Genomic DNA, 25,577 nt, shown 5'->3' on the forward strand with positions numbered 1-25,577 from the left:
AAGTGTGAGACATCTTTTCCAAAAGAGGACCAAAAAGAAATGACAGTGGGCTAAAAGCATCAACTCCCTGTCTGGAGACACCATCACCAACAACACAGCCGCATAGTAATCCATATTCCCAAAAGAAAAAAAGGAGGTTAACCGTTCCTATAATAGTCAGTCAGGTAAAGATATAAAGTTGCTATTAAAGCAGAACTCCGGGAATGTTTTTTTTTTCTCTCATGCAATGCGGGCACAGAAAGGCTATACTCACCCGATCCTCCAGAAAACATTGTTCCCCCACATCCGGCTCCATCCTGATGTCCAAAGCCAGTCTATGGGCGTGAGAACGTCAAGAACAGCCAACCGCACAAGATCGCAGGGGGGAGAAAAAGCAGCAGGGACCAGTCTTGTGCTCAGAGAATCGGGAGATTAGGTAAGCATATCTCCGCTCTCCTCACCCCTAAACAAAAAATGAGCAGTACCCGCACTGCATGGGAAAAAAAAAAAAGTCCACATCTGGATTAATAGATGAAATAATGTCTGATCCTTACAATGGACACGGTGCTACAGCTGACCCTATGGAAATTCTAACTTGTAACTACTTTACTAAAAAGTGCTTTAACTACTCTCTGTGTCCAAAGTGGAGAGATTTTCCTCACTTCCTGTTGTGGTGACACAACAGGAAGTAAAGGAAAAACTTCTCCCCTGGGGCCACTGAAAGCAATAAAACCTGCAATAGGATCAAACCATCCTCCACTGTAACCAAGTGTAAATAAAGAAAAAACAGCTCTAATTTAAGGCTTCTTCTTGTGTAGATGGTGTGTAAGATAAGATGTAAGCTCTCATAGCTTTATGTGCCAATGGAGTTGAGTTCCAGTTACATTTTGCCACAGTTAGAACGTGGATTATTAATATGGCTTTAGCCCTATATGAACCCTTTCGTGTCTTTTGAGATATAATTTCTTTATAAATGCTTGACCGCACTGGGAACATTTATATACTGTTTTTGCTATATGAACTCTCTTATGTGTAGCTAAAATCCGACTTGTCCGAAAACGCATCCCGCATTCGGAACACGAAAATGGCATTGACTGGGTAGTGTGAGTTTTCAGGTGTTGTTCGAGATTGGACTTAAAAGGAAAACTCTTTCCGCATTCCGAACACGGAAAAGGCTTCTGTCCTGTGTGAATTCTCCGATGCAGGATGCGGTCGTATTTTCGGGAGAAGCACTTGCCGCATTCTGGACAGGCAAACATTTTCTCCCGCTTGTAGGATAACGGCTTGAGGTTTGGCATAATGGCTTTTTCTTCTAAAACATAGGCTGTGATGTCATTGTCAACCATTTCCCCTTCTTGAGGCACACTGGGATGTTCTTCTGTGTACCACCTGTATCGTCCATCTAGAGGAAACAAGCAATGAGTATAAGGGAAAATAATAAAAAAAAAAAAAAAAATAATTTACAGTCAGGTCCATAAATATTGGGACATCGACACAATTCTAATCGTTTTGGCTCTACACACCACCACAATGGATTTGACATGAAACGATCAAGATGTGCTTTAACTGCAGACTTTCATCTTTAATTTGAGGGTATTTACATTCAAATCAGGTGAACGGTGTAGGAATTACAACAGTTTGTATATGTGCCTCCCACTTTTTAAGGGACCAAAAGTAATGGGACAATTGGCTGCTCAGCTGTTCCATGGCCAGGTGTGTGTTATTCCCTCATTATCCCATTTACAAGGAGCAGATAAAAGGTCCAGAGTTCATTTAAAGTGTGCTATTTGCATTTGTAATCTGTTGCTGTCAACTCTCCACATGAGATCCAAAGAGCTGTCACTATCAGCGAATCAAGCCAACATTAGGCTGAAAAAACAAAACAAACCCATCAGAGAGATAGCAAAAACATTAGGTGTGGCCAAATCAACTGCTTGGAACATCCTTAAAAAGAAAGAAAGCACCGGTGAGCTCAGCAACACCAAAAGACCCGGAAGACCAGGGAATACAACTGTGGTGGATGACCGAAGAATTCTTTCCCTGGTGAAGAAAACACCCTTCACAACAGTTGGCCAGATCAAGAACACTCTCCAGAAGGTCGGTGTATGTGTGTAAAAGTCAATAATCAGGAGAAGACTTCACAAGAGTGAATACAGAGGGTTCACCACAAGATGTAAACCATTGGTAAGCCTCAAAAACAGGAAGGCCAGATTAGAGTTTGCCAAACAACATCTAAAAAAGCCTTCACAGTTCTGGAACAACATCCTATGGACAGATGAGACCAAGATCAACTTGTACCAGAGTGATGGAAAGAGAAGAGTATGGAGAAGGAAAGGAACTGCTCATGATCCAAAGCATACCACCTCATCAGTGAAGCATGGTGGTGGTAGTGTCATGGCGTGGGCATGTATGGCTGCCAATGGAACTGGTTCTCTTGTATTTATTGATGATGTGACTGCTGACAAAAGCAGCAGGATGAATTCTGAAGTGTTTCGGACAATATTATCTGCTCATATTCAGCAAAATGCTTCAGAACTCATTGGACCGCGCTTCACAGTGCAGATGGACAATGACCCGAAGCATACTGCAAAGCAACCAAAGACTTTTTTAAGGGAAAGAAGTGGAATGTTATGCAATGGCCAAGTCAATCACCTGACCTGAATCTGATTGAGCATGCATTTCACTTGCTGAAGACAAAACTGAAGAGAAAATGTCCCAAGAACAAGCAGGAACTGAAGACAGTTGCAGTAGAGGCCTGGCAGAGCATCACCAGGGATGAAACCCAGCGTCTGGTGATGTCTATGCATTCCAGACTTCAGGCTGTAATTGACTGCAAAGGATTTGCAACCAAGTATTAAAAAGTGAAAGTTTGATGGATGATTGTTAATCTGTCCCATTACTTTTGGTCCCTTAAAAAGTGCGAGGCACATATACAAACTGTTGTAATTTCTACACCATTCACCTGATTTGGATGTAAATACCGTCAAATTAAAGCTGAAAGTCTGCAGTTAAAGCACATCTTGTTTGTTTCATTTCAAATCCATTGTGGTGGTGTACAGAGCCAAAAAGATTAGAATTGTGTTGATGTCCCAATATTTATGGATCTGACTGTAATTATCCACTTGCTTCCAAAGACTAGTAGAGTAGTAGAGGCCCTGGAGAATAAAATTATGGATGTTGCAATTTTTTTATGTCACACAATATTTACCATATTTTCCTATTTTTTGGGGGAAAAAAATACACTTTTATGAAGTTTAATGCACAAAAATGAAAAATATAATATCCAATTGTTTGGTAAAATAGAAAAGATGATGTTATGCCGAGTAAACAGATGCCAAATATGTCACACTTTAAAAGTGTTTGAATGGTGACAAATTATGATACTTAAAAATCTCCATAGGCGACACTTTAAAAGCCATTTATAGATTACCAGTTTGGAGTTACAGAGATCTGGTGCTTATGCTCTGATGTTTGTGACGATACCTCACGTGTGGTGCGATCACCGTTCACATATGCGTGTGCAACCTACGTACGGGTTCAAGGAGGCCTTTTTGTTTATTATTTTTTTATGTTATTATTTATTTAATGTATTTTTTACACTGTCTCTATTTTTTTTTTTAGTCAACTTTATTGCTATCACAAGGGATGTACATCCCTTGTGATAGCAATAAAGTTGACTAAAAACATGGAGCTGTCTCTGCATGAGCAGAGACAGCTCCTCAAGACATCTGGAGTCTGTGAGACCCCGGATCTCTTCTCTGCCTTTAAAAGCTTCTGATCAAACTGAGATTGGGCATGAACACATATCTTATATGCCTATAGCAGAGAGGGAGTTTATACCCATTAGGACTGCCTATAGGTGCTGCTGTGTTCTTTTCTGCCTAGTGCACTACTTCTGTAGGTGGCACTCTAAACCCTATGGTCAAGAAAGACGAGAAGCTGTGTCCATCAATGAACGGAAGAGAGATTTTCTGGTAGAGAAAGAATGCAAAGAGAGAACCTTGGTGACAAGGAGAACTCACCCATTCCAATCTCTAGAATCTTCTTTTTAGCCTTCACTTGACTGTCTTCTTCAGCTTTTACATCTCTCTGAGTGGTTCTGGTGTCTCCAGGGTCTATGAATAAAGATGTGAGTGAAGCCCCCTGTACTGAGATGTATGAGAGACCCCAGAGAGTGTGTGTGGTAACCCCCAGCTCTTCTGATCCCCCACTTAGTAGTATCTCCCAGCTCTGCTGATCCCCTGCTCAGTAGTAACCCCCAGCTCTGCTGATCCCTCGCTCATTAGTAACTCCCAGCTCTGCTGATGCCCCGCTCAGTAGTAACCCCCAGCTCTGCTGATCCCCCGCTCAGTAGTAACTCCCAGCTATGCTGATCCCTCGCTCATTAGTAACTCCCAGCTCCGCTGATGCCCCGCTCAGCAGTAACCCCCAGCTCTGCTGATCCCCCGCTCAGTAGTAACCCCCAGCTCTGCTGATCCCCCGCTCAGTAGTAACCCCCAGCTCAGCTGATCCTCTGGTTTTCCGATCCTCCTGGTCATGTCTCTTGGCTGGTAACACACAATGACATGATGTGAGGAGGAGAGCCGGAGTCTAATAGAGGCTGATGGCTCCTGACTCCCCCACTGGGCACATACTGTCTCCCCATTACTGTCTACTGACAGAGGAGAGGGGAGAAGAAGAGATTGTTGTAGTGACTGAACAAGGAGAATCTTGGAATATTTTCAGGATTTAATGTGTATTGCTCACCTGTTTTGATCATCAGGAGAACTTCCTGTTTAATCTTAATGTGCCCTTCTTCTTTCTCCTCAGTTTTGACACTTCTGTGGGTCACTCTGGAGTTTTCAGGGTCTGTGAAAAAAAAATCTAGGAGCGATACTCCACGTATTGCTGTAGTATTGGGTTTTCAAAGGTTCATTTTTAAATCTAGCAGCTAAAGTAATAAGCAAGCTGCTTTTGTAAGGGAGACGGGCTCAACTGCAATGAGGCTGCATTAATGAGGACTGATCAGGCTGCACTGATGGGGACTGATACGTGGCACACAGAGACAGCATTGATAAGCTGCACTGATGGGGCTGCACTGATCATCAGGGCATTGATCATCAGTGCCCTAATTATCAGTGTAAATGCTGTACTCACTGTGTCCTGTCAGATCGTCTCTGTGTAAAGAAAGGAGAGCTGATAACGGGCAAGACTGTTTACATTGGACACAGCTGATCACATGGTAAAGGGCTGCTGTGATTTGCCCTTTACTCCGATCTGTGATCTGCTGTGTCCAAGGGACACAGTAATCACAGACACTTCCAGATGTGCTCCCCACAGTATTCCCCGAGGGATGTCCACGGAGGTCCTCCCAGAACGGGAGAGCTGCGCTGTAGCCATATGTCAGCTTTACCACAGTGGGCAAGTTGTTATTGAGCTATCAGAGCCAGAGTATTTCGAACAAGATGAATCAATTCTACCCCATTAAGGTATATTTTGGGGGGAATAATAAACCCTATATAATATGAAAAGTTGGGTCAATTTCTGGGATGAGGAGATTGGCATTAGAGGCTGTACCCACTGTGCCATTGTCCATTGGTCATCATTACATTCTTCTATGTCCTGTCTCCATCACTCCCCACAATGCAAAAACACCTTAGAAGAGGAAGTGTTTATTACTAACCTGTGCTGATCTCTGGAGGGAATGCCTCGTCTTTAATCTTCACATTTCCATCTTCCTTCTCCACAGACTTGAGGTTTCTCTGGGAGGCTCTGGTATCCCTGTGTCCTGTGAATAAAGATGAGAGTAAAGCCCCCTGTACTGAGATGTATGAGAGACCCCAGAGAGTGTGTGTGGGGGGAGACTGGTCATGTCTCTTGGCTGACAATTTTCTAAAATGAGTGCATATTCACCCGTTATGATCTTTGTATGAATCTCTTCCTTCTTGCATAGGTTATCAGCCCTCAGATATGTCTCTTCAGTTTCCTCTTTCACTTTTGTTTCAATATGCTTCAGCCTTTTATACTAAATAATATAAACAAGTTGAATTGGCACATTGCATTAGCTGAAGTAAAACTAAACAATATAATAGAAAGATCCCCTAAAGCCAATCAGTTTCAGCCAAGGAAGCTGCCATTTTGACCTCTGTTCGATCTTCAACTGCCATGATGCTGCACATGTGATCAGTTATGACACCAGACATTTGATGGTTTGACAGTTTGATTCACAGCACAACCAATGTGACAGTTACATTCCCCACATGTGTCGGGAATGTAACTGTTTTTTTTAAACTGTTAAATTGATGGTTCCACTTAGAAAACATATAATATATCATTCTACAACAACCTCAGTGTCATCTACCTGATAACAGCGCAGGATTTTGTGACGTTCCCGCACTGGATCCAAGGAATACAGAGGACTAGGACATCTCTCTGGGGTATTTCTGTTACTGGATCCATCTGTAGAAGACACTGACTGAATGCATTTTCTTTACATCAGAGGATGTGTGTGTATACGTGGATTCCCAATTCAAGAAATGAAAGTCTCCTCTTACCAGTTGATGGGAGGGTTGGCTGGCTTGCCATCATAACGTACAGAGCCTTGTATCCTTCTAAAGGCTTCCACTCTAAATTTATAATAAAAGATGGATTATATATTTCACACTGAAATAAATAAATGAATAAGTCAACCTCGTTGCACTTTATGAAGATATCACTATCCAAGAAAGCAAAAAAAGCAGACCTTCACTCCTGTAAAAGCACAGCTCTGGGAGAATCATATTGGCCTGTGCCCTCCTCTCTGACTTTTCCATAAAGATCAATAATACAACTATTAGTTCTTCCCCTCATGCCAGGGTACAATGTGTAATACTAGACTCTGACTTGTCGTCTGGGCCCCAAATCCAATCACTGTTAAAAGCTTGTAGACTTCAGCTCTGTAACATCTCCAAAACTTGCCCCTTTTTTTAACTAATGAAACCACCAAGCTACTCATTCACTCCCTTGTTATCACTCTCCTTGACTACTGCAACTCTCTTCCTATAGGCCTTCCTCTACGCAGGTTATCCCCCTTTGGTTTATCATGAATGCTGCTGCCAGACTCCTCCACCTTACCAACCGTTCAGTGTCTGCTACCACTCTCTGCCAATCCCACACTGGCTTCCAATTGCCACACAGTTATTACTTTTTATGCCACTTGCCCCACCCTATTAGATTGCAAGCTCTTATGAGCAGGGCCCTCCTAACCCTGTATTTTATTGTACTGTAATTGTGCTGTCTCCAGCTGGCAACAAAAGTGAAATTGTCCAAATTGGGCCCAAAGTGTCAATATTTTGTGTGACCATCATTATTTTCCAGCACTGCCTTAACCCTCTTGGGCATGGAGTTCACCAGAGCTTCACAGATTGGCACTGGAGTTCTTCCACTCCTCCATGACAACATCACAGAGCTGGTGGATGTTAGAGACCTTGCGCTCCTCCACTTTCCATTTGAGGATGCCCCACAGATGCTCAAAAGGGTTTAGGTCTGGAGACATGCTTGGCCAGTCCATCACCTTTACCCTCAGCTTCTTTAGCAAAGCAGCAGTCGTCTTGGAGGTGTATTTGGGGTCATTATCATGTTGGAACACTGCCCTGCGACCCAGTCTCCAAAGGGAGGGGATCATGGTCGCTGTCACAGTACATGTTGACATTCATGGTTCCCTCAATGAACTTTATCTCCCCAGTGCTGGCAGCACTCATGCAGCCCCAGACCATGACACTCCCACCACCATGCTTGACTGTAGGTAAGACACACTTGTCTTTGCACTCTTCACTTGGTTGCCGCCACACACGCTTGACACCATCTGAACCAAATAAGTTTACCTTGGTCTCATCAGACCACAGGACATGGTTCCAGTAATCCATAACCTTAGTCTGCTTGTCTTCAGCAAACTGTTTGCAGGCTTTTTTGTGCATCATCTTTAGAAGAGGCTTCCTTCTGGGACGACAGCCATGCAGACCAATTTGATGCAGTGTGCGGCGTATGGTCGGAGCACTGACAGGCTGACCCCCCCAACCCTTCAACCTCTGCAGCAATGCTGGCAGCACTCATACGTCTATTTCCCAAAGGCAACCTCTGGATATGACGCTGAACACGTACACTCAACTTCTTTGGCCGACTATGGCGAGGCCTGTTCTGAGTGGAACCTGTCCTGTTAAATCGCTGTATGGTCTTGGCCACTGTGCTGCAGTTCAGTTTCAGGGTCTTGGAAATCTTCTTACAGCCTAGGCCATCTTTATGTAGAGCAACAATTCTTTTTTTCAGATCCTCAGAGAGTTCTTTTCCATGAGGTGCCATGTTGAACTTCCAGTGTTCAGTATGAGAGAGTGAGAGCGATAACACCAAATTTAACACACCTGCTCCCCATTCACACCTGAGACCTTGTAACCCTAACAAGTCAATTGGGCTAATTGGGCCCAATTTGGACATTTTCACTTAGGGGTGTACTCACTTTTGTTGCCAGCGGTTTAGACATCAATGGCTGTGTGTTGAGTTATTTTGAGGGGACAGCAAATTTACACTGTTATACAAGCTGTACACTCACTACTTTACATTGTAGCAAAGTGTCATTTCTTCAGTGTTGTCACATGAAAAGATAGAATAAAATATTTAGAAAAATGCGAGAAGTGTACTAACTTTTGTGAGATACTGTGTATATATATATATATATCCCAGTCTTATGCCCCGTAAACACGGTCGGACATTGATCGGACATTCCGAAAACAAAATCCTAGGATTTTTTCCGACGGATGTTGGCTCAAACTTGTCTTGCATACACACGGTCACACAAAGTTGTCGGAAAATCCGATCATTCTGAACGCGGTGACATAAAACACATACGTCGGGACTATAAATGGGGCAGTAGCCAATAGCTTTCATCTCTTTATTTATTCTGAGCATGCATGGCACTTTGTGCGTCGGAATTTTGTACACACGATCGGAAATTCCGACAACGGATTTTGTTGTCGGAAAATTTTATAGCCTGCCCTCAAACTTTGTGTGGCAGAAAATCCAATGGAAAATGTGTGATGGAGCCTACACACGGTCGGAATTTCCGACAACAAGGTCCTATCACACATTTTCGTCGCAAAATCTGACCGTGTGTACGGGGCAATAGTCTTATTGAATTTCACTGCAACAGGCAACCATTTTTTTCTGAATGAAATCCATTCATTCAGTGTTTACTATTGTGATTAGCTATGATTGGCCACAGCTAATCACATGATACAGAAGGGCTGTTATTGGCCCTGTCTGTACCATGTGATCACTGTGACCAGCCATCCATTGTGTACAATCGCCATGTGATCTGCTGTGATTGGCCACAGCGATCACATGGTACCGGCAGCGGTCGGTAAACTGATCTGTCATCCTCTGTTTCCGGTGGAGCGCAGCCTGATCCTGAGAGGATGCCATATGATGTCCACCCTGAACGAGAGAACGTTGTTTTACTTTAGGCAGGGTGGAAGCTGTTAAATGCCCTAAAAAATTTGGTCACAGAGTTTCGGATGAAGAGGCAGATGGTATAAAGGCAAAATTCCCTAGGGCAGTGGTTCTCAACTCCAGTCCTCAGGACCCACTAACAGGCCAGGTTTGTAAGATAACTGAAATACATCACAGGTGATATCATTTGCTGCTCAGTGATTGCAGTATTCTAGTCTGCATCTCCCCAAGGTAATACTTAAAATCTGGCCTGTTGGTGGGTCCTGAGGACTGGAGTTGAGAACCACTGCCCTAGGGCAAAGAATAAAGAAATTATGTGGCGCATGTAGCAAGCCATGATGGATTATGAGTGTGACCAAATTTAGAGTGTGAGGGTCTTGAAGTGGTATGGTTAAATAAAACCTGAGTCTATTCTGCTATAGGTAAAACTTCAGACCATCCTCCCCCAATACAGACCACAGTCCTCCCCTGTACAGCCCTCCACCCTCACCCCACCTTCCAGTACAGACCTTTCCTCTCTGTTACGGACCTCTCCCCCATGTCAGGGCTGGGCTCAGCCCTTCCTTCTCTAAGCTGGCCGCTCAGCTGTCGGCTAATTGCCAGCTCCCATCTCTCCTCAGTTACTCAGCTTTTGATGATATCCCGCTCATCAGTCCTGCCTACTTAAGCTGTCCAGCCCAGAGGATCTCGGCCTTCACCTTAGTCAACATCACAGAAACGCTCTCCTGCATTCCTGTTAAAAGACTTCCTTGATTGACATCCCTTCTGGCTCCAGATCCTGCTTGCTGTTTTACTACGCTCATCTCCGGCTCCCTGACATTTGGCTTGTCTATCTGTTCCAGTTCCTGAACTCTGGCTATGTTTTGATTACATTTTGTTCTAATTACTTTTATTATTAAACATGTGTGATTTAACTGTACGTCTGCCTCGGTCTGATTTCATGGTTTCTGACACCCCCTTAGTATAAACCACAGATTGCCATTTCCCCAGTACAGACTTCACTTCCCCATTTCCAGTACAGACCACAGTCCCCTAGTACAGACCACAAACCACCCATTACAGATATACCACACAGTGTAGACCACAGACCCCCACAGTACAAATATCTCCTTTGGTTGTTATTGTTTACCTCCAGCATCCCAGGAGTGAGCTCTTTCTCTGATTCAAACTCCCTCACATGCACTTTCTCTCACCCTCAAACAATATGCTGAGCTCAGCATTTGAGAGCTCATTCCTGTGATGATGAGGGTGAACAGCAACAGCTAGGAGTGTCTTAGCAACATCCTAGCAGGACGGGATGATGTCATCTGTGGGAGTTTTTCAGCCTGATTTCAGGAGGTACGTAAATGGCCTACACCTATAGAAAGGGCATTACTCAACTTTAGTCAGAGCCGCACACTTTGTTTTTATCTACAGACACCCCTTACCTGCACGGGTAGTTTTTTGGTAAAGGTAAACTCTACCTTTAAGATAGACATTATTTTACATACCTGATCTAGAAGATGATAGCCTCTCTATTCAATTACATTTGTAGTTATCCATCATTTTTCACCACTGTACATGTTTAGTTTCTGTTGTGTTGCCTTCATAGTGAAGTTTTCCACCACTACTTTCCAAGAACATTTTCATGAATCTTAAATTGAATAAAGAAAAAAGAAAGGACCTGTCATTGCATTCTTGTTTTTCAAAGTGCATTTTCTGGGCTCATTCTCATGCTAATTTTTCAGTCATTTTTTTTTCATTTTTCAGGGCCCCTTTAACAAGCGGGCCCCCAGATCCTGGCCCGCCGTCCTAGGTGAATGAGTATGGGGTACATTGTACCCCTACCCATTCACACAAGGAAAGTGTCAAGAAATGAAAACACTACACAGGTTTTTAAAGTAATTTATTAAATCAGCTCTGGCGTCCCTTCCGATTACTTCTCCCCTCTCCGGCTCTTCTCCCTCCTCCGGTGATGTCTTTTCCCTCTGCTGGTTCTTCTCCCTCTCCGGTTCTTCTCCTTTCTGTGCTGTCTCCTCCCTCTTCTGCTGGGTCTTCTCTCGCTGCCGTCTTCTCGCTCTTTTGCCGGGTGTTCTCGCTCTGTTCTTCTTCCGATTTTGACCCGATGCAATCTCCCGGTGTAATGCTGGGTCCGCCGTGTGCCATGAATTATTGGCATGGGGCTGGGCCACCCGCTGATGTCAATCGGAGGCCCCGCCCCCTTGTGACATCACCGCCTGTGTCGTCGCAACCACACTATTTTTTTTTTCATTTTGGCAAGGGGTTCCCCTTTAATATCCTCAGCACACAAGTCGCACCGCAAGTCGAATCATCATGGTCCGACTTCTATTCAAATCAATGGGCTCCCATAGGGAACCATTGATTTTGAATAGAGGCAGAGAAATGCCTGACAAGGCTTAACACCCTGTATACAGCTTTAAACCTCATTTAACAGCTTTTACCAGTGTCTGGCGTTTTTACAGCTCTAGCGCTGGAACCTCAGAACGCACTGGTCCTGGGTTTTTATGGAGCTTAAAAACGTCTATGCCACTTACAGCTCAAAAACACCTGTGTATGTATGAGGTCATTGAGAGGCATTTTAAGCTGTTAAAAAAGCTCCTAAACGCGGCTCTAAAAATGCCCATGTGCATGAGGCCTAAAGATGACAATTCTTCCACGCTTTTGTTATAAATTGCAAACTCTTCCAATCTGCTTGTATCCCTCTTCCTTTATGTCTTACAAGGCAATGTGTTGGGCTTTCCTATGGAGTAACAGACCAGCTCGAATAGGATAGGCGAAGTTTGTGCTACCAAAATCCAGGGGTGGAATCGGTCTCCCCCCGATCTGCAGCGGTATTATTGGGCGGTTCATCTTGCTCGGGTGGTGGATTGGAAAGTGCACTCTTGCTGTAAAAGCTGTGTCAACCTTGAACATTTAGTCTTGGGCACAGAGCTGCGCTCAGTCCCTTGGCTCTCTAAAGAACATGGGTCGCCTAATTCAAAGGCTGCTCTTCATGCCTTTGATAGAGCATGTGCAGTACAAGCTTTATCTGCCAAGGTCTGCTCAATTACCCCTGTTAGAGGGAACCCAGATTTTCCCCCAGGTCTGTCTAAGACCTACCTGGCAGCAGAGTGGCCATATACGGAGATGCAGGTAAAGCATTTTTTTTGCAGAGGCAGATTCATGCGGCATAGGGAGCTTGCGGAACTCTCTAATACCAACCTGTTTCCATTATGGTTGGACATCCAACTGAAACATTACCTAGATAACCCATCCCATAAAGAAAGCTATACCAAAGCCCCTACAGCTTTTGAATCACTTTGCTCCCGGTCTTTTTCCCAGAGTCAACTTGATGTTATATGCCTCAATGTTTGAAGGGACTTAAGCTTCCTTGCGTTCTAATTGCACTTTCTGGGAATCCGCTCTAAACGCAGAGATTGATGACGCCAGTTGGGACCGCATTCATTTATATATTCACAAATGAATGTGGCAACCCAAGAAAATGGATACAAACTTAGAATGAGATGGTACAAAACACCAGACTTGCTTCATAAATTTATCCCGTATCTGACCGTTGTTGGAGATGTGCCAAAGAAACAGGCACCTTCCTCCATATATGGTGGACGTGCCCCCTGATCTGGTAATATTGGTGTAGGGTCTTTACTCCCATTGGAGTTTTCCCCAGCACAGTACCTCCTTCATTTTTCTAAGATACCCCCCAAAAAAACATTATAAGTCGGTAGCTAGGCATATGATCAACGCTGCTAGGCTTGCATACCGGTCCACTGGAGATCCAAATCCCCCCCTTCCATGAAGGAGTGGGTCTGTCATATCAACCATTTAGCAGCGATGGAGGAGCTGATATTTACTACCCTTGACAAAATATCCAAGTACTTGGACACATGGAAGGCCTGGACAGTATTTTGAAAATCACAATTACAGTATCTCACAAAAGTGAGTACACCCCTCATATTTTTGTAAATATTTTATTCTATCTTTTCATGTGACAACACAGAAGAAATGACACTTTGCTACAATGTAAAGTAGTGAGTGTACAGCTTGTATAACAGTGTAAATTTGCTGTCCCCTCAAAATAACTCAACACACAGCCATTAACCACTTACGGACCGCCCGCCATCCTTATACAGCGGCTGTTTGAAGGAGGATATCGTTGTTATGGCAGCAGCTAGCTGCCATAACCCCGGTATCCCCGTCTTTAGCGGGCGGTTGGCTACAAGATTAAAGGGGTCTCTGCGGCTGATTCGCCACAAGATCACTTTTATCGGTGGCGGGAGAGGGGCCTCCCCCTCCCGCCGCAATCTGGTGCCCTCCGCTGCTTACCGAAGCCGTCAGCAGCGGCGGAGGCGATCGCGTCTGTCCCCTGGGCTGACATGGAGACGAGTGAGGGGAAGATGGCCCCCACCCATCTCCATGACACTGAAGGGCAGAAGCAACGTCACTTCCGCCCATAGCTCTTAAAGGGCCAATTTATTTTTTTCATTTTTTTAAATGACAATTTTTTTTTTTTTTTTTATTGCATTTTAGTGTAAATATGAGATCTGAGGTCTTTTTGACCCCAGATCTCATATTTAAGAGGTCCTGTCATGCTTTTTTCTATTACAAGGGATGTTTACATTCCTTGTAATAGGAATAAAAGTGACATTTTTTTTTTTAAACAGTGTAAAGATAAAAGGTAAAATAAATTAAAAAAAAAAAAATTAAACGCGCCCCGTCCCGATGAGCTCGCGTGCAGAAGCGAACGCATACGCGAGTAGCGCCCGCATATGAAAATGGTGTTCGAACCACACATGTGAGGTATTGCCGCAATCGGTAGAGTGAGAGCAATAATTCTAGCCCTAGACCTCCTCTGTAACTTAAAACATGCAACCTGTAGAATTTTTTAAATGTCGCCTATGGAGATTTTTAATAAAAAGTTTGTCGCCATTCCACAAGCGGGCGCAATTTTAAAGCATGACATGTTGGGAATCAATTTACTCGGCGTAACATTATCTTTCACAATATAAAAAAAATTAAGCTAACTTTACTGTTGTCTTATTTTTTAATTTAAAAAAAGTGTATTTTTTCCAAAAAAAGTGCGCTTGTAAGACCGCTGCGCAAATATGCTGTGACAGAAAGTATTGCAATGACCACCATTTTATTCTCTAGGGTGTTAGAAGAAAAAAAATGTATAATGTTTGGGGTCTAAGTAACTTTCTAGCAAAAAAAAACTGTTTTTGACTTGTAAACAACAAATCTCAGAAAGAGGCTCGGTCCTTAAGTGGTAATGTCTAAACTGCTGGCAACAAAAGTGAGTACACCCCTAAGTGGAAATGTCCAAATTGGGCCCAATTAGCCATTTTCCCTCCCCGGTGTCATGTGACTCGTTAGTGTTACAAGGTCTCAGGTGTGAATGGGGAGCAGGTGTGTTTAATTTGGTGTGATCGCTCTCACTCTCTCATACTGGTCACTGGAAGTTCAACATGACACCTCATGGCAAAGAACTCTCTGAGGATCTGAAAAAAGGAATTGTTGCTCTACATAAAGATGGCCTAGGCTATAAGAAGATTGCCAAGACCCTGAAACTGAGCTGCAGCATGGTGGCCAAGACCATACAGGTTTAACAGGACAGGTTCCACTCAGAACAGGCCTCACCATGGTCCACCAAAGAAGTTGAGTGCATGTGATCAGCGTCATATACAGAGGTTGTCTTTGGGAAATAGACGTATGATTGCTGCCAGCATTGCTGCAGAGGTTGAAGGGGTGGGGGGCAGCTTGTCAGTGCTCAGACCATACTCCGCACACTGCATCAAATTGGTCTGCATGGCTGTCGTCCCAGAAGGAAGCCTCTTCTAAAGATGATGCACAAGAAAGCCAACAAACAGTTTGCTGAAGACAAGCAGACTAAGGATATGGATTACTGGATCCATGTCCTGTGGTCTGATGAGACCAAGATAAACTTATTGAGTTCAGATAATGTCAAGTGTGTGTGGCGGCAACCAGGTGAGGAGTACAAAGACAAGTGTGTCTTGCCTACAGTCAAGCATGGTGGTGGGAGTGTCATGGTCTGGGGCTGCATGAGTGCTGCCAGCACTGGGGAGCTACAGATCATTGAGGGAACCATGAATGCCCACATGTACTGTGACATACTGAAGAAAAGCATGATCCCCTCTGTACGGGCCGCAGGGCAGTATTCCAACATGATAACGACCCCAAATATACCTCCAAGACGATCAATGCCTTGCTAAAGAAACTGAGGGTAAAGGTGATGGACTGGCCAAACATGTCTCCAGACCTAAACCCTATTGAGCATCTGTGGGGCATCCTCAAATGGAAGGTGGAGGAGTGCAAGGTCTCTAACATCCACCAGCTCTGTGATGTCATCATGGAGGAGTGGAAGAGGACTCCAGTGGCAACCTGTGAAGCTCTGGTGAACTCCATGCCCAAGAGGGTTAAGGCAATGCTGGAAAATAATGGTGGCCACAAAATTTTGACACTTTTGGGCCTTATTTGGACATTTTGACTTAGGGGTGTACTCACTTTTGTTGTCAGTGGTTTAGACATTAATGGCTGTGTGTTGAGTTATTTTGAGGGGACAGCAAATTTACACTGTTATACAAGCTGTACACTCACTACTTTACATTGTAGAAAAGTGTCATTTCTTCAGTGTTGTCACCTGAAAAGATAGAATAAAACATTTACTAAAATGTGAGGGGTGTACTCACTTATGTGAGATACTGTATATCAGGGATTAGTACAGAAGGACAATTGAAATATGTGTATGGAATAATGGCCTGATTTGATAGTAGTGGAGCTCTTTAAAAAAAAAAAAAAAAAAAGTTTGCCTTTGGCATGTTACAAGTATGTGTTACCCAGAGATAGATGGGGAGGGTAGCTGGTGGGTTTCTCCCCCCCCCCCCTTTTTTTTTCATTTTTATTTTTTCTCAACTCCCCCTCCCCCCACACACACCTTTTTCCCCTCCTTTGCAAAAAAAAAAAAAAAAAAAATGGAACTACCACCATTTTCTTCTCTAGGGTGTCTGCTTTCGGAAAATATCATGTTTTGGGGGGTTTATGCAATCTTCAGCCCTAAAACGATTTAGTAAACATGTGCAAAAAACGCCAAAACGTCTCTGGCAGCGAAAGGGTTAAATAATAAGATAACTAATCGATATCTATTAGCATCAATTATTATAAAAAAGCCATTGACTGCAGCATTCAATATGTCCCCAGAGCTGACCATCTAATGTACTGTCTTCACATCACAGGACTTGCAGGAAGATGAGGATTTGTAGAGGTGACATGATCCCCTCCTCCCTAATAAGAAGACATTATTACCTCCTCTGCTTTCGGCATCCATTCTCAGGCTTGCACCCCCACCAGGAAGTTTCTTATGTCTCTATGTTCCTTCTGAACTACAACAAAATGGTCACCGACCTTCCTTCGCTGAACCAAACGTTCTATATACCAAATTTTAAAAAATGAAATGTAATACAATAAGTACATGTAATCTTTATTTTTTATTTTTTACATGTGTACTGTTTTTTTTTTTCCTTTTCCCCGTATCTGCGCTACAAGAAAATGTCCGCCTCTCTTCTGAAGGAAGAAAGTGTTTAGTAGAGTTTCGCCCTCTAGCGGCTGCTCACAGCGGCTCCTAAGCCTCCCAGCTGTATCTAGTTGCTATGGTGACGCGCGCGCGCAGAGGAAAGGATCAGTCAGGGAGAGCGGTTGCCATCTTGTGGACAAATTAGGGAACTGACTAGGATTTTTTTGTTTCTTTCCTTCAGTAGTAGGTTCAATAATGCCATGTTATGGGAAAAGAGAAGGGAGGTCCTAGACACCTTCTGAAACTTTTGTAACCCCTTTAAAAGCTTACATAATTTAGGTGTTGGGGAGTCATAGGTGGTGCATCATAGCATATTGGGATTTCTGTCTAAGAGTGAAAGGCTGGCAAGAGTTGTGTTATATTACACATTCACATGGATAGGACCATAGCGCTGAACTAAGGTAATATGGCAGGTGTGACAATATGTGTGATCAACGCACTGCTGATTATTGCAATACACGGGCAGCACAGTGGCAATATGTGGGCAATGCTCTGACAATTGTAGCAATCTATGGACAATGCACTGGCATTTGTGGCAATCTATGGGCAATGCCCGGACATTTGTGGTGATCAATGGGCAATGCATTGACATTTGTGGAAGACTATGGGCAATGCACTGCCTTTCGGGACAATCTATGGACAATACACTGCCATTTGTGGCAATCTATGGACAATACACTGCCATTTGTGGCAATCTATGGACAATACACTGCCATTTGTGGCAATCTATGGACAATACACTGCCATTTGTGGCAATTAGGGATGAGCCCAATGTTCAAGTCGATCGTAAGTTCAACTCGAACATCAGGTGTTCGCCGAACAGTGAACAATTTGGGGTGTTTGCAGCAAATTCAAAAGCAGCGGAACACCCTTTAAAAGTCTATGGGAGAAATCAAAAGTGCTAATTTTAAAGGCTTATATGCATGGTATTGTCATAAAAAGTGTGTGGGGACCTGGGTCCTGCCCCAGGGGACATGGATCAATGCAAAAAAAAGTTTTAAAAATGGCCTTTTTTCCAGGAGCAGTGATTTTAATAATGCTTAAAGTGAAACAATAAAAGTGAAATATTCCTTTAAATTTCGTACCTGGGGGGTGTCTATAGTATGCCTCTAAAGTGGCGCATGTTTCCCGTGTTTAGAACAGTCCTTGCACAAAATGACATTTCTAAAGGAAAAAAGTCATATAAAACTACTTGCGGCTATAATGAATTGTCGGTCCCGGCAATACACATAAAAGTCATTAAAAAAAATGGCATGGGATTCCCCCACAGTCCATTACCAGGGCCTTTGGGTCTGGTATGAATATTAAGGGGAACCCCAAACCAAAATTACAAAAAAAAAATTGTGTGGGGGTCCCCCTAAACTCCATACCAGGCCCTTCAGATCTGGTATGGATATTAAGGGGAACCCCGTGCCAAAATGTAAAAAAAAAAAAATGGTGTGGAGGTCCCCCTCAAAATCCATACCAGACCTGAATCTGGCATGGATTTTAAGGGGAACCCCGCACCAAAATTAAAAAAAAAAAAATGGTGTGGGGTCCCCCCAAAAATCCACACCAGACCCTTATCAGAGCACGCAACCTGGCAGGCCGCAGATAAATAGGGGGGGCGGGAGAGCGCCCCCCCTCCTGAACCATACCAGGCCACATGCCCTCAACATGGGGAGGGTGCTTTGAGGTACCCCCCAAAACACCTTGTCCCCATGTTGATGGGGACAAGGGCCTCATCCCCACAACCCTTGCCCAATGGTTATGGAGGTCTGCGGGCGGGGTGCTTATCAAAATCTGGAAGCCCCCTTTCACAAGGGGACCCCCAGATCCCACCCCCCTGTGTGAAATGTTAATGGGGTACAAATGTACTCCTACCATTTCACAAAAAAAGTGTGAAAATGGTAAAAATGACATGACAAGGCTTGGGACAAGTCCGTTATTAAAAAATTAAAAAATAAAACTGTCCCACAAAATCCATTCATCTTCTTCTCCTCTGCCAACGGACTGTAAAAAAAAAACGCGACCAACCTGCCTCCATGGGAGGCACCCTCCGTAATGACCGTCCTCTCAGGTGACAGCTCTTTTATAACTGAGGGCGGGGCTACACGGTGACATTGCCAGGTGACCCATCCCCCCTCTGATGTACAGAGACATCCCTATGGCTTTCCCGTAGTGTCAGACGTAACCGGGTGGCCCCGCCCCCTCTGACGCTACGGGAACGCCATAGGGATGTCCCCGTGCGTCAGAGGGGGGTCACTCGGCGACATCATTTGTACCCCATTACCATTTCACACGGGGGGAGGCCGGGATCTGGGGGTCCACTTGTTAAAGGGGGCTTCCAGATTGCGATAAGCACCCCGCCCGCAGACCCCCACAACCACCGGGCAAGGGATGTGGAGATGAGGCCCTTGTCCCCATCAACATGGGGACAAGGTGGTTTGGGGGGTACCCCAAAGCACCCTCTCCATGTTGAGGGCATGTGGCCTGGTACGGTTCTGGGGGGGTGCTCTCTCATCCCCCCCTCTTTTCCTGCAGCCTGCCAGGTTGCGTGCTCGTATAAGGGTCTGGTATGGATTTTTGGGGGGACCCCCATGCCATTTTTTAAAAAATTTTGGCGCAGGGTTCCCCTTAAAATCCATACCAGGCCTAAAGGGTCTGGTATGGATTTTGAGGGGGACCCACGCCAATAAAAAAAAAAAAAATTGGTTCCCCTTAGTATCCATACCAGACCTGAAGGGCCTGGTATGGAATTTGGGGGGACTCCCACGCAATTTTTTTTTTTTAATTTTGGTTCGGGGTTCCCCTCAATATTCATACCAGACCCTAAGGATCTGGTAATTGACTGTGGGGGGAATCAATTTCAATGACTTTTATGTGTTTTGCCGGGACCGACAATTCATTATAGCCGCAAGTACTTTTAAATGACTTTTTTCCTTTAGAAGTGTTATTTTGCTCTCGGACTGTTCTAAACACGGGAAACATGCGCCCCTTTACAGGCATACTATAGACACCCCCTTGTTTCACTTATTCACTTGTTTCACTTAAGCATTATTGAAATTACTGCTGCCGAAAAAAACGGCCGTTTTTAAAACTTTTTTTGCCAAATTTCCTCCTTTTTTCTTTTTTTTTTTTTTTTTTTCAAATTTCCTCCTTTTTTCTTTTTTTTTTTTTTCAAATTTCCTCCTTTTTTTTCTTTTTTTTTCAAATTTCCTCCTTTTTTCTTTTTTTTTTTTTTTTTCTTTCAAATTTCCTCCTTTTTTCTTTTTTTTTTTTTTTTTTAATTGAAATATGTACTTGAATTGTACTAACTTTAAATGGCTTTTCATCTTCTGTAATACTGAAAAAATTAATAAAAATGATCGTTTAAAAAACTTTTTTTTGCATTGATCCATGTCCCCTGGGGCAGAACCCGGGTCCCCAAACACTTTTTTATGACAATAACTTGCATATAAGCCTTTAAAATTAGCACTTTTGATTTTTCATGTTTGTGTCCCATAGACTTTAACAGTGTTTGCGTGTCTGAACAATTTTTTTTCCTGTTCGCATGTTCTGCTGCGAACCGAACCGGGGGGTGTTTGGCTCAGCCCTAGTGGCAATCTATGGAGGATACACTGTCATTTGTGGCAATACATGGACAACTCAGTGGCAATTATGATAATGTACCAGCAACACATAAGTTATTGTGGCACTAAGTGGGCAACACTCTGGGTTTTATGGAAGTTTCTGTGGGCAACACATTGAAAAGTGTAGCCCCTGGTAAGCAGCAAATGTTCACTGATAATCATGACAGTACAGCAGTCAGGTCATTGTGAGAATTAGGGCTAATGCATGGGCCATAAAATGCAGGGACCATAACTAGAGCCCTCTGGTTTCAGAGATCTCTTTACTGGTGCCAATCTATGGCAGCATACATGTGCTAGCACCCTGCCATTGATTGGCACCAGGACAGGGAAATTATGGTAAGTATTTGACACAATTTTCTCCTTCCTGGTGCCAACATGGCAGCATATTACCACATGTATAAGTAAGTGATAGTGTTTGCGCTGTGTGAGAGGGAGTGATATGAGATAAACTACTAAATGAAATAAGTGAAATTAATATCAAACATAATTTGCATGATAATAAATTCTAGCGTAAACGGGACAAAGCAAATAACATAATCATGTGAATAAAAATCCAGTGAAACGGATAAACGTAAATCACATAAATGAACGTGATAAAATCCAAAATGAGACTATATAGGTCTATAAAGAAAAAACAAATAACTGAATATTAAGTGAAAGCACAGGCGCCAATCCACGAACGCCGAGTTCGTAAGCCCCTGTAGAACCTGGATCTGCTCTTGCTCCAAGGCGCTCCCAATATAAACACCTCTGCTGCTAGTTCCAGCAATGTCTCCTCTGTACTTTCAGATCGGACACATTTGACACATTTTTGGGACCATTGACATTTATACAGCAATCAGTGCTATAAATATGCATTCATTACTGTGTAAATGTCACTGGCAGGAAAGAGGTTAACACTAGGGGGCGATCAAGGGGTTAAATGTGTGTTCCCTCAGTGTGTTCTAACTGTGTGGGGATAGGACTGACTAGGAGAGGAGACATATCATTGTTCCTACTTAGTAGGAACATACAATCTGTCTCCTCTCCCCTAAAAGCACAGAGATTTGTGTTTACACATACAAATCCCCGTGCTGGCTCTCGTGCACGCAATCGCACGTGGCCTGCAGCAATTGTGCCCGCCGGCCACACGCATCGGGTCCCCCACTGTGCAGCGGGTGCCTCCGGCGGTGCGTGCGTGCCCTCTGGCGGCTCTCCTGGGCACAGCCGTACCCATACGGGATTTCGCCCAGGAGAGCCATTCTGCAGCAGTACGTGGGCCTGAAAAGTGGCATATCTGTAGCATGTATACAACATGCTACAGCAAAAATTAAATTTCAAAAGAAAATAAAATGAGTCAAATCCCATTTAAAATGACTCGCAGTTACAAATAAAGAAAAAAATGTCATGGAGTCTCCCCCAGGATTTCAAGTAGAACCCCACACTAATTAAAAAGAAAAAAAAAATGGAATGGGGCAGAGCCTCCCCACCCCAAAGCACCTTGTCCCCATGCTTTGTCAAAGGCCTTTTCCCGACAACCCTGGGTTGTGGTTGTTGGGGTCTGCAGACAGGGGGCTTATCAGAATATGGAAGCCCACTTTCACAAGGGGGCCCCAGATCCCACCCCCCTCCCCATGTGAATGGGTATCGGGTAAATCGTACATAGGCAAGCGGCGGGTCCAGCCGAATACGTCACAAGGTGGCACCGACCCCTTCTGACATGACGTCAGAAAAGAGCGTTTTTATTTTTTTCTATTTTTCGGGTCCGATGGGCGTTTTGATTGACGATGGATTTACATTAAGGGACACTATTTTTTGATAAAGGACTTGTTAAAAACTGTTTCTTGTGGTTATTGCTTTTTGACACTGGCCCATTCAAGGGGGGTGGGGGGGTGGATCTGGGTTAAAGGGGGTTTCCAGATTTCAATAAGCCTTCTGCCCACAGACCCCGACAACCACAGCGCAGGGTTGTCGGGAAGAGGCCCTTGTCCTTATCAACATGGGGACAAGGTACTTTTGGGCGATGGGACAGACCCACCCAAAGCACCCCCCCCCATGTTGAGGGCATGTGGCTTGGCCTGGTATGGTTCGGGGAGGGGGGGGAGCTCTGGCGGGCTGCATACTCGGAGAAGGGCCTGGTATGGACTTCTTTTTTTTTTTTTTACCGCCACTTTTTTTCTTATTCATCTGTAAGCAGGGAAACCCACGGACAGCTGATGACTCATTGGTTGTTAAGGAAGCTGCGGCCGGCTTCCTGGCCCCGTTGTTTAACAACCAGCTTACACTGTGCCCTGATTGGGCAAAGCTTTGCCCTATCAAGGCACAGAATGCACTGTGCAGCATTCAGTGCATTGCAGGGTGTTCATCGGGGCGAACACCCGGCTAACATCCTGCTAATTTGGGTGTTCGGCGAACAGCGAACTGAAAATGTTCGGCCCGAACTCATGCTCGGCCGAACTGTTCGCCCATTCCTAGTTTGTACATGTAGAAAGAGATATGCACTATAAGTGCATTTAGGTCGCCCTTAATGGATATTTTTACTGGCCAAAAATGAGTATTTAATCTCATAGATTGTTTTATATAAAAGTGCACTAGAGTGCCATCTTTATTAAACACATTCAATATATAAAAGGTGACAGTAGAGAATACAATTATATAAAGTGCAAATACAAACACTGTACATTCAATTGCATATAGAGGATATAGCACCCATGTGCCTACAGCCCGCAGCCTGTATGTAGAAGATCAGGCGGATGAGGTGTATGGCACGTAACCCGACATGTTTCGGAAATAGGTATGTATTACTCCTTCATCAAGGGATTTATGATTAGGTGCTCAAATCTATCTGTAAATATCAAAAGACAATAAAAGAAGAAAAAAAAGTAGTAGAAAATATCTATATCGTCATGAATTGTATGCGACTGCATTTTTGCAATATATGCGATTTTAGTAATTATTGAAAAAGTAGTATAAGAAAAGTCTAGTATGGACTAATTATACTTACATCAATTTGATTCATAAAAACAGGCAGAAAATGACAAAGAACAGCGGTTAAACCAGTACAACTGGGAACAGGCTGGCTTCTGGTTCACATAACACAAGGTGGGCAACCAGGAGTGCAATGCAGAGCGTTGCAGCACTTTCACAAGGGATGGCCATCGGGATCATAAATCCCTTGATGAAGGAGTAATACATACCTATTTCCGAAACATGTCGGGTTACGTGCCATACACCTCATCCGCCTGATCTTCTACATACAGGCTGCGGGCTGTAGGCACATGGGTGCTATATCCTCTATATGCAATTGAATGTACAGTGTTTGTATTTGCACTTTATATAATTGTATTCTCTACTGTCACCTTTTATATATTGAATGTGTTTAATAAAGATGGCACTCTAGTGCACTTTTATATAAAACAATCTATGAGATTAAATACTCATTTTTGGCCAGTAAAAATATCCATTAAGGGCGACCTAAATGCACTTATAGTGCATATCTCTTTCTATAATTACATTTCCTAGGATATTGCCCCCCCCCCCCCCCTGTACACACCTTGCTCTCATTACCTTTTTACCTAGTTTGTACATGGCACACAGTAGGCTGCGGCACAAACTATAAACAAGTACCTTCTTAGCTCAGCAGTCACTCCATTGCACTGTGCAATCAGTATTGAGTGAAGGACAAGCTGGGATCACATGGTTAGGGTCCGGCTAATAGGAAACCAGGGTCAGCCAGAGGCAGTCTCAGCCCACCCAGTAGCTCTGGAAGCTGGAAGCACTGCACAGCCATAACATTTCACCAAGGTGGAAATTTAGATTTGCTCGTGAGCTGCTTAGGTTCAATTTTTTTAAGTTTATTTTTGTTTATTTCTTTATTTAACCCTGTGCCAACTGGCTCGCACCGATATACAGTATGTCGGCAGAAGGGCACGCACAGGCATATCAACATACCTGTACGTTGCCCTTAAAGACGCAGCATTTTGGGCGTGCCCGGGCCACTGCGAGCTCCGTGAGTGGGATTGGGGGTCCCGCAGACTCAATGTCTGCGGGGATACCCGTGATCATCTCACGGAGAAGAAGAATGGGGAAATGCTGATGTAAACAAGCATTTCCCCATTCTTCCTAGTGACAGGACACTGCTCACAACTCCCTGTAATCGGGGGCGGTGATCAGTGTCGTGACACACATAGCCCATCCCCCCTACAGTTAGAATCACTCCCTAGGACACACTTAACCACTGCAGCGCCCCCTACTGGTTAACCCCTTCACTGCCAGTCACATTTACACAGTAATCAGTGCATTTTTAATCACACTGATCACTGTATAGATGTGAATGGTCCCAAAATAGCGCCAAAAGTGTCCGATGTGTCCACCATAATGTCGCAGTCACAATAAAAATCACAGATTGCCGCCATTACTAGTAAAAAAAAAATATTAATAAAAATGCTATAAATCTATCCCCTATTTTGTAGACGCTATAGCTTTTGCGCAAACCAATCAATAAACGCTTATTGCATTTTTTTTTTTACCAAAAATATGTAGAAGATTACATATAGACCTAAACTGAGGAAAAAAAATCTTTTTTTATATATTTGTTGGGGATATTTATTATAGCAAAAAGTAAAAAATATTGCATTTGTTTCAAAATCGTCGCTCTTTTTTTGTTTATAGCGCAAAAAATAAAAACCGCAGAGGTGATCATTCCCCACAGTTACAAACTTTTGTACCACCTGCCCCATCCTATTAGATTGTAAGCTCTTCTGAGCAGGGCCCTCTTAATCCTCCTGTATTTTATTGTATTATAACTGTATTGTCTCCCTTTTATATTGTAAATCGCTGCGTAAACTGTTTGCGCTATATAAATCCTGTATAATAATAATCAAATACCACCAAAAGAAGGCTCTATTTGTGGAAAAAAAAGGACGTCAATTTTGTTTGGGAGCCACATCGCACGACTGCGCAATTGT

The 25,577-nt window shown here is 43.7% G+C and overlaps 1 protein-coding gene across 3 annotated transcripts; it reads right to left on the minus strand.

The window, feature by feature from the left end:
* Positions 1-9: 9 nt before the first annotated feature.
* Positions 10-17,033, minus strand: LOC141104636 (uncharacterized). 3 transcript variants are annotated; one of them, XM_073594296.1, is made up of 9 exons: positions 16,753-17,030; positions 10,929-11,071; positions 6,513-6,584; positions 6,320-6,417; positions 5,872-5,983; positions 5,642-5,746; positions 4,726-4,842; positions 4,002-4,094; positions 10-1,381 (listed from the first exon to the last, which is right to left on the minus strand). In XM_073594296.1, exons 3-9 carry the CDS (start codon positions 6,544-6,546, stop codon positions 891-893), a joined length of 1,050 nt encoding a protein of 349 aa, XP_073450397.1. In that variant the 5' UTR covers positions 6,547-6,584; positions 10,929-11,071; positions 16,753-17,030; the 3' UTR covers positions 10-890. The 3 variants fall into 3 exon arrangements, with proteins under 3 accessions (XP_073450397.1, XP_073450394.1, XP_073450396.1); XM_073594293.1 differs by lacking the exon at positions 10,929-11,071 and having other exon boundaries at positions 16,753-17,033; XM_073594295.1 differs by lacking the exon at positions 10,929-11,071 and having other exon boundaries at positions 4,726-4,827; positions 16,753-17,028.
* Positions 17,034-25,577: the final 8,544 nt, after the last annotated feature.

Source organism: Aquarana catesbeiana, linkage group LG08, assembly GCF_042186555.1.
Source record: "Aquarana catesbeiana isolate 2022-GZ linkage group LG08, ASM4218655v1, whole genome shotgun sequence".
In the NCBI taxonomy this organism is placed as follows: Eukaryota; Metazoa; Chordata; class Amphibia; order Anura; family Ranidae; genus Aquarana; species Aquarana catesbeiana.

What these genes read in the sequence shown, in the direction of transcription:
- LOC141104636 (XM_073594293.1), bottom strand. Translation starts at nt 16,774, where the DNA reads ATGGATGCCGAAAGCAGAGGAG. An exon ending in TCATACAAAGATCATAACGG is followed by an intron (nt 5,747 to 5,871) that starts GTGAATATGCAC and finishes CTTTATTCACAG; the next exon opens with GACACAGGGATACCAGAGCC. An exon ending in TCTCCTGATGATCAAAACAG is followed by an intron (nt 4,095 to 4,725) that starts GTGAGCAATACA and finishes CTTTATTCATAG; the next exon opens with ACCCTGGAGACACCAGAACC.